This window comes from Condylura cristata, unplaced genomic scaffold, assembly GCF_000260355.1.
Source record: "Condylura cristata isolate star-nosed mole 26May11 unplaced genomic scaffold, ConCri1.0 scaffold00023, whole genome shotgun sequence".
Taxonomy (NCBI): domain Eukaryota; kingdom Metazoa; phylum Chordata; class Mammalia; order Eulipotyphla; family Talpidae; genus Condylura; species Condylura cristata.
In genome coordinates this window covers 11,973,134-11,982,717 of record NW_004567124.1, presented here as the reverse complement: position 1 = coordinate 11,982,717, position 9,584 = coordinate 11,973,134, and the positions used below count along the sequence as shown (strand labels likewise).

Sequence of the window (9,584 nt, the reverse complement as noted above, 5' to 3'; positions counted from 1 at the left end):
CAATTAGTTTAAAAGCTTAAACAAAAATGCCTGGGGCCTCCCAGCACCGGAGTTAAACACAGCACTATCAAGCTATCACCAGCCACCAGCAGGCTGACCCACATGGCACAGCAGTAGACTTCTCTCACGCACTGCTCCCCCAAGTACTGTCATTTCAATAGATCTGCCACTTCTGCTCCCTGGTAAATTCTCTCACCATCCCACACCTTTGGCCTAGACCCCAGATCTTATATGCATAAGTAAATAAATCTAAAAAACGAAAATGCCTAGTTGAAGCCACACATGAGGCTGGGTGAAACATGGAGACTGGCTGGCATTTCCAGGGCACCTTTGCTTTCATAAATTCTGATTCGTGCTCCTCTCTCCCTTCCATTGCAGAGTCCAGGGCTTAATTCAAGTGCATGCAGATCACTCAGAATAGGCCTGGAAACAGCTTGTGCATGGCAATGATGCACTAATTGCACTTATTTCATTTTTTGGGAAAATTTTATTTATTTATTCATGCAGAACTGGGGTTCAGGCCAGAGATGCAGTGGTGGTGAGAGGATTCACCAGAGGCAGAGCAAGGAGCAGAACAGGCAGATCATCGAAGTACACTGTTGATAGGAGCAGCGGGCGGGTCAGGAGAGGTCTGCTGCGCCATGTGGGGATCAAACTCATGCGGAAGTGGCTGTAGCTTCTTAGTGCTGTGCTTTAACCCACTGCGCCACCAGGGAGGGCCCGTAATTCATTTTAAGACACAGTATGCCAATATCTAACTCAGGGCCTGCGTGGGGTTCTCTTCCCCACCCCTGCACTGGGGTAGGCTCCATGTTTTACAGTTTTTTGCCCTCAGAGGAAATGCAGCCCAGACCCAAGGGATCTCCGGGATGGAATTAGGGGCACAGAAGTCCTGGCAACCAGTCTTCACACTCTATGCTTTCCTTATTCTTCCCTCCCTCTTGTGTGCAATGCAGAAAGCCTTCCCTCTTAAGCAGCCCTTTTCCACTAAGGTGTGTGTAGGTCAAGGTCCAGGGAGAGGGCCGACTATGAATACAAATGGTGCTGTTCGATAACAGTGCAAGTTTTGGGGTCTCTACAGCATTTTTCCCTCAAAGAATCAATCCATATATGGGCTTATTGTTCCCCCACACAGTAAATAACACATCATAGAGCTCAAAGTGTTTTCTAAGAATTTTAAGATATTTCCCTATGCTCACAGGCTTGGGACTCCAAGCAGCTGATATTTCCGGTGGCTTTTAATGCTCTCTAAAGGGGTTTTCCTTATATTGCTTAAAGCAAGGTAGGAGTTCCTTTAAGAGCACTTGGCCTACCATGGAAAAATTAAGGCCTCTTTTGATTTTTAGCACCCAACTTTCAGTCAAGAGGGGTCACTCTAATACATACAAAGGGTTTTTCAGAGAAGACAAAGCTGTTCCTTCTCTTCTAAGCCATCAGTCTGCTCTAGGTAGTGCCTGAAGCTCGAGGGAGGGTGGGACTATGTTGGTATGATCTTCTGTTTCTGCTCCAGGTTTTTACTGTTTCATGAGAAACAGTCTCATGGGGAAGCCTTTCTGTGGATCTCAGAAAAGAATGCCTTCTCTCTCAGCTGTGGTGAGAACAAATGCATAAGATGTCTTAGTTTGGACCCTCCCTGGTGGCGCAACGGGTTAAAGCACAGCACTATGACGCTATCACAGCCACTGCAGCACAAGTTCAATCCCTGACGAGGGAGGTGACCGACAGGGAGCAGCAGACCTCTCCTGACCCGCTCACTGCTCCCCTCAGCAATGTACTTGTTAATCTGCCTGTTCTGCTCCCCACTCTGTCTCTGATGAATCCTGTGATGCCCCTGCAGCTCTGGCCTGTACCCCAGTTCTGTATGCATAATAAATCTTAGAAAAAAAAAAAGATGGCTTAGTTCTTCACAGCAGGTCATAGGAGGAGACAACCTGGACAGAGCATATAAACAGGATATCCCAGAATCATGTACTTTACGCAAAGTGATGTCTCCAGAGAAATATTCCCTGCCCATTAACATATTTGGCCTTCTGGGCTTATCTGAGTAGGAGACTAAAAATGCACTCCTTGAAAAATATATTTCCTTCAAACTTAATTTTTATTACCCTTGCAATATACTCAAATCAAAAGATGTATGACAACACTGGAGGACTCAAGGATAGAATGAATCATGTCAAGGAAGGCCTCTCAGCGTGAAAGGAATACCAGACCTTCATTAAATGCTTCCTCTGTGTGCAGCACAGCAGAATGTCCCATGCATGGTGTCGTGAAGTGAGCATGGCCCTTGAGAAAGGTATGATATTATAACCAGCGAGATCATTTTCTAGCTCACTTAAGAGCAACTGCTAACAACCATACAACCTGCCCAGGACACCTCAGACATTCTTCCAAGGAGAGGGCCAACTTCCTAGTCCCCCCATTGCTGTGGAGCTCACCACCCCCTCAGGTTGTTGTTTTATTTTTTTCCTTGAATCATGCAAAGGAGGAAGATCTTTTAGAATTGGCTTCTCAAGATAAAAACGAAAATCAGGGCCCTCCCTGGTGGCTCAACAGTAAGGATGCAGCACTGCAAGCTAGCCACAGCTGCTTCAGTATGAGTTCGATCCCAGCCCCGGAGGTGACCCACATGGCGCGGCAGACCTCTCCTGGCCCACCCGCTGCTCCCCTCAGCAGTGTCTTCATCAATCTGACTGTTCTGCTTCCCATTCTATCTCTGGTGAATCCTTTCACTGGCCCCCTGCACCTCTGGCTTGTACCCCAATTCTGTATGAATAAATAAATCTTAAAAAAAAAGTGATCAGCAAGCTTTGCTGACAAAATTATATATATATAAAAAAATCAAGGTTAGATACTTAAGGACATCTGATCAGTTTTCAAGTAGTGAAGATATGCCTGTCTCAAAGAGTTTTAAGTATAAGAAAAATATTGAAGGAAGATAAATATTTTAGGATGGTTGAAAGCAGGCCTTTCTGAACTAGGGGAAAATAGAGGAAATACTTTTGACTCATGTGTGGTGAGTGCCCCTTAGGCCATTTCCAGTAGGAATGTGTGGAAGTTTCCCCACACCAAAAAGCAATTTCTGTATACTAGGAGGTAGCTGAGAATTCAAGTCAATTCTAACACTCTCTATCTGGAGCTGTCAGATTCCACAGCCATTAAGGGCTCCGTCCCCTAAGACCGCACTGGGCCCAAAGTTCAGGCTGCCACAGGGCTCTATCCAGGTAGGTGCAGGATGCCTTCCCCTCCCCCTTCTCCCCAACCCATAGACATCAGGTACTTGTTGCAAGTCCAGATTTTTATCTGTTTCTGACCAGCTGGCTATAAATTAGAGGTTCCCAGGACATGCTCTTAAGGTTCAATTAACTTATTAGAATGGCTCACAAAACGGTGGAAACCTGTTTGTCCACTAGATCACTGGTTTATTACAAAGGATAGTAGAGGATAAGAATCAACAGCCAGATGAAAAAGATGGGCAGGCTGGGCAGGGGGAATGGCTGGGAGCTCCCATTCCCTTTTCAGGCACACCACTCTCCTCATTGCCATGTGCTCACCAACCCAGAAGCTCTCCAGGCCTCTTCTTCTGAGCTTTTATGGAGGCTTTATTACATAGAAATTATTAGCTATTGGCAATTCAATTCAATTTCCAGCCCCTCTCCCCTCTTTAGAACAGGGTGGTGGAACTGAAAGTTCCAACTTTCTATTCCAGTTGATTTCCTTGACAACCAGGTCCCTGCCTCAAGTATTGAACATAACAAGAGACACCCTTAACACTCTTAACAAGAATTCTAAGACTTTGGGGGAGGGAGAAGCCGTGAGCCAGCAATTGTGGAAGGAGAGCTAATATGTGGGACTAAATAAGGTTACCCGAAGGATCAAAACATGTATCTTATAAATCATAACACAATTTGCTATTTTCTGTATTTAATTTGTTCTCTTAATTAAAAAAGGTATTTTCAAAGAAATGCACTTTTGCAAAAACCTTAATGACTATCAACTAGATTTGCACTCAGGGTACATTAGGCTAAGTGCGAATACACTATGGGTCATCATAGGTGGCATCAAGTGGATGGAGGCCAAAGAGGGGGCGAAACACCCTACAATGCAGAAGACAGCCCCCACAATGAAAACCCAACCAGTGCAAAATGTTAATAGCTGAGGTTGAGAAATCCTATTCTAAGCTAGTATTACCAATCTGCTTAAAGAAGAGTATTTCATAATTAACATCAAAGAAAGCAGCTCATAATTAATATCTCAGTTGTTCATCAGCAACTGCAAACTGCTACAGTGATGCAAACTGAAGTTCTCCACCTCCTAAATACTTCTGGTCATTGAGCTCTGATGACACTAGTGATGTGGGGGCCCATTTAATGTCTAGAGCAGTGGGGGTGAATTGTGTTCTTTCTCTAATCTGCCTCCAAAATTACCAGCAATCTTGACCATGTGGGGTGGACTCTATGAGTGAAGCTTTATTGGCATGATCAGCCCATTTGTGTCTTCCACATGGATGACACTGTGGTCAGCCACCCCAATCTCATGTATGAAAACAACACCCCTAAAAGAAGAACTATCTCAGTGTAAGTACTGGATTTCAAAGACAGTAATTACATTCTTCTTGCGCTGTTATCATAAACCAGAAGATATAATTTGCTTCTGACTAAAATACTGGATATAGTATCTTTCTTAAAGGAAATCAAATGCATGCAAGTTAAACCTCACCTCTCTATGTCACAATTATCCTGAATGCCTGAAGTGATATACTACAATAAAGAGATCAAGTGCTTGAGACTACCAATTTATTCTATAGTAAATGATGGAAAAGAATTCTATTACAACTTAATGAAAAGACAAATAACCTGGGCCCTCCCTGGTGGCGCAATGGGTTAAAGTGCAGCACTAGAAAGAAAGCTAGCCACAGCCACTGCAGCATGAGTTCGATCCCCAGCCAGGGGGGTGATCCACATGGTGCAGCAGACCTTTCTCCTGTCTCGCCCACTGCTCCCCTCAGCAGTGTACTTTGTCAGTCTGCCCCACACTGTCTCTGGTGAATCCTCTCATAGTTCCTGCCCCTTTGGCCTGTACCCCAGTTCGGAATGCACAATAAAAAAAAAAAAAGACAAATAACCCAATTAAAGAATGGATTGAGGACCTGAATAGGTTCTCTAATGACAAATGGACACATGAAAAAATGATCAACATCATTTCCCAATAGGGAAATGCAAAACAAAACCATAGTGAGATACCATGCCATCCCCACTAGGATGCTTAGATTTTTAAAAAATCAGACAATAACAGATGCCGACAGGGATGCAGATAAACTGCACCCACAAACACTGTGAGTAGGAGTGTAAAATGCTGCAGCCTCTTGGGAAAACAATCTACCAGTGCATGAAAAGTGTACACAGAGTTACCATTTGACCTAGTGATTCCCATTCTAGGTAGGTATCACAGAGAAATGAAAACACGTTCACATAACAACAGATAATGAATATCGCCACCAACATTATTCATAATAGCCAAAAAGTAGAAACAACAGGTCAGCTGGTGAATGAACCAATCAAATGTGGTATGCTGGAATTCTGGTATAATGGATATTTGGCAATGAGTAGGAATGAAGTGCAGATACATGCTGTAATACGGATGACCCCTAAAAACATTATGTCACATGAAAGAAACCTGACACAAAGAACATGCATTACATGATTCTACTTACATGCAGTGCCCCAGATGCAAATCTACAGAGACAGAAAGTACATTAGTATCTGCCTAAGACAGTGGGAAATGGGAGAACTGGTGGTTGACCTCTGGCAGAAGTGGGATTTCTTTTGGGAGTGATAAAAATGTTCTAAAGTTGTGGTGATGGATTCCTTTAAGAATGTATTAAAAGTCAGTGAATTGTATTGTTAAATGAGTGGCCTATACATGAATTATATCTCATTAAACCCCTTTGGAATAAGAAAGCCCAAAGACCAGTTCATTACCTCTGCAGGAATTTTTGAAAGACGCGCCGATAGGCATAGCCAGCTCTTCTCACACGTATGTTTTCTTTCAGACCTAGGTATTCTACTTGATGCTTCACCCTATAAAGGGAAAAATGGAGCGAGGGAATTATTGAGTAGTATTTCACCCTACTCTCCTATCCGCATCCTCCAAATCTCCCAGCTTCTAATCACCAATGAACACATGAAAAAATGCTCAATGCCATTTCCCACTAGGGAAATGCAAACCAAAGCCACAGTGAGATACCATACCATCCCCACTAGAATGATTAGAATTAAAAAAAAAATCAGGGTCCTCCCTGGTGGCCCAATGGATTAGGACACAGCACTGCAAGCCACAGCAGTTTCGGTACAAATTCAATCCCCAGCCCCAGAGGTGACCCACATGGCACGGCAGACCTCTCCTCAGCAGTGTACTTCATCAATCTGCTCCCTACTCTGTCTCTGGTGAATCCTCTCACTGCCCCCCTGCAATTCTGTATGCATAAATAAATATTTTTTTAAAAAATCAGAGGAGTGATAAAAATGTTCTAAAGTTGTGGTGATGGATTCTTTCAAGAATGTATTAAAAGTCAGTGAATTGTATTTGCTAAATGGGTGAACTGTACATGAATTCTATCTCTATAAACCCATTTGGGAAAAGAAAGTCCAGAGACCAATGTATTACTTCTGCAGGAATTTTTGAAAGATGTGCTGATAGGCATAGCCAGCTCTCCTCAATTCTTAAAATAAGTTTAAGTAGGAAAACTTATTTTAGAAGTCTGAGCTGACTTGTTGGTTTAAATAACTTTATAAAATAGAGGAATTGCAAAGGAGACTTTATACATGTTTATCTGTATGCATATATTAAAAAATAGTGAAACAAAGAGTCCTATGCCTATTACCAAGATTAGAAATGAAGATACCAGTTCTTCAAAAGGTTAAAGGAATGAACTTTTAACTTTTGAATTAAATGATACTGGAGCTGTTTTTGTTACCAAGCTATGTTTAAAATAGACTCTAGACCTAATAAGTATACTTTTAGATATTTAAGTACAAGGTAAGAAAGAGCATATAAAACTACTAATTTTAAAAGCCTAAGCTGAAAAGGTTCTAAAATGTATGTAAATTATAGTCTTAATCAGTTTTTATAACAGCAAAAAACTGGCAATGAGTCTTGAAAAATGGATTCAGGGTGGTGGTGGAGGAGGAGGTAGAAAAGTAAGCTGGAAGAGAGGATGGAGTCTTGATTGTCCTTTGAAGATGAGGTCACATAGTGAGGGACATTCAAAATATCTTCAGTCTGTTAATTGGGCCTTCCAGAAATATCCACTCCACAAGGTAACTAACTTAAAAAATTCCAGTTATGTACAGGATTAATAGTCAATATTCAAGTTTGATTTCTGATCCATATTTGGTTGACTAAAGAGGTAATAATCTAGAAAGAAACTGAAATCACTAACTCCATATGCAAAAACAAATCCAAAATGAATTAAGGATTTGTTCGAAAGACTTGAGACCATAAAATACATCAAAAATAAAAAACATAGGTGATACATTATATGACATCACTGATAGCACTATCTTTGGGGCTTTGATCTCCATGGTAAGAAAAATGAAAGCAAAGATAAACAATTGAGACAATATCAAATTAAAAATCACTTGCACAGTGAAATGAAATACCAGCAAACTGGGACCGGTGGGCACAAGATATTAGTACATCATATGTCCAATAAGGGGTTAGTAGCCAAGATATATAAAGAACTCTTTCATTCAACTTAACAAAACCCCAACCAACCCAATTAAGAAATATGCAGAAGATTTGAACAGACCCTTTTCCAAAGAGGACATACTGATGGCTAAAAAGAAAAATATTCATCAATTCTTATCAGAGAAATTCAAATCAAAACCACAATGAGATATCACCCACACCTGTGAGAATGGCTTACATCAGAGACTGCTGGTAAGTGCTGCTGGAGCTGTGGAGACAGGAGCCCTTACACACTGACAGTGGGAATGCAAAGTGGTGCAGTCATTTTAGAAAGTGATAAGCATCTTACTCAAAAACTGAAACTCGAACTAGCATTTAGGGCCTCCTTGGTGGTCTAAGGGCTAAGTCTCAGTGCTATCACCCCTGAACCCAGTTTGATTCCCCAGCCAGGGAGCTGACCCATATGGCATGGGAGGCCTCTCCTGTCTCTCCTGCTGGTCCCCTCATATGTGTATCTCGGTAGATCTACCTGTTCTGCTCCCCACTCTGTCTCTGGTGAATCTTCTCATCCCCTCCCACTACCCCACACCTCTGGCTTAGACCCCAGTTCTTGTATACATAAATAAATAAAAATAAATCTAAAAAAAAAAAATCAAGAAAAGGTGGTATATATACACAGTGGAATACAAAACAGCTAGAAGGAAAGATGAAATATTGCCATTTGCAGCAAAAATCAAAGGAGGAATTACATGAAATAAAATTAGGAAGATAAAGATGGGTATTTGATGATTTCACTTAGATGTACATCATAAGGAAGCTAAGCAGACAAAAAGACAAAACTAAGTTAGGTGACACTAGCAATCAAAATGAGATGACTAGAGGTAGGGAGGTAGAAAAAGAATGGGGATGACGGGTGCTAGAGGCTGGTTTATGTTTTTAGACAGACAGACAGACAGACAGACAGACAGACAGACAGACAGACAGACAGACAGACAGATTAAGCGAGATATAAATGAAGAGATGAAAATCTGGTTCAGGAAATAATTATTTCAGTATTTTCCATAAATAGTTCCTTCTCCCTAAGCTTTTGAGGCAGGAAACATATCTACCCATTGATTCAAGTAAAAATGTTCCTTTCCGGTGAATCACAGAGGAAAGAAGGTGCCTCCTTAGCACCCTGTTTCACTCATTACAACTTCTACCACTCAGTGTAGTAAATTCTGTATTGTTTAAAATGTTGCATAATCTAAGGGTCTAAGATGGTTTCTGCACACCTTGGTGGCCGTCACCACCTCAGTAAACATCAGCCAGGTGGGACGCACACAGTTACTGCCCTGGCCCTGTGATCTACCCTTGGAAGCACAACTGTCTCTGACTGTCCTTGCCCATTAGTACAAGTAGGTCAAGGCTGGAGAGCTGTGCTGGGGGGAGCGATGCAGAATCCAGGGCAGGCAACTTTGCCAGAGTCAAACAAAAACACATTTCCAACAGGAAAAGAAAAATAAACCACACCCCATAAACTTGTGGAATGAGCAACCCTGTCCACCAAGAACTTCAATTGACCGTATAATCCCTGCCAACAAAGCACAGTCACTGCACTTCCCAGGACCCCAAGGCTCCAGATTCATGGATGAAGTCAAACCATTTGTCATGAAATGAGCCTAAGCCGGGGGTGGGGAGCAGGAGGTGGAGGGAGAAGGAAGTGATCCTCCCGAAAATATAAATCAAGGCTTGAACAACAAATGCCTCAGACTCCTTAGGAGCAGCCTACATGGATGTTCTCAAGTTCCTAGCTATGGTTCAAATGAGGGATGTGATTTAAAAGCTAAAAAAGGGAAAACACCTTGGGGGAAATTTAAGATTTACTAAGTAAAATGTAGCATCCTCTTTTTTTTTTT

At 42.0% G+C, this 9,584-nt stretch overlaps 1 protein-coding gene across 1 annotated transcript in view; it reads right to left on the bottom strand.

Moving 5' to 3' along the window:
• MYO1E (myosin IE) overlaps positions 1-9,584 on the bottom strand; it is a 193,963-nt gene that overhangs the window by 37,658 nt on the left and 146,721 nt on the right. Inside the window, exon 18 of the mRNA XM_004687732.2 lies at positions 5,979-6,077. Within this exon, the coding sequence (XP_004687789.1) occupies positions 5,979-6,077 (99 nt within the window). The remainder of the gene's footprint in view (positions 1-5,978; positions 6,078-9,584) is intronic.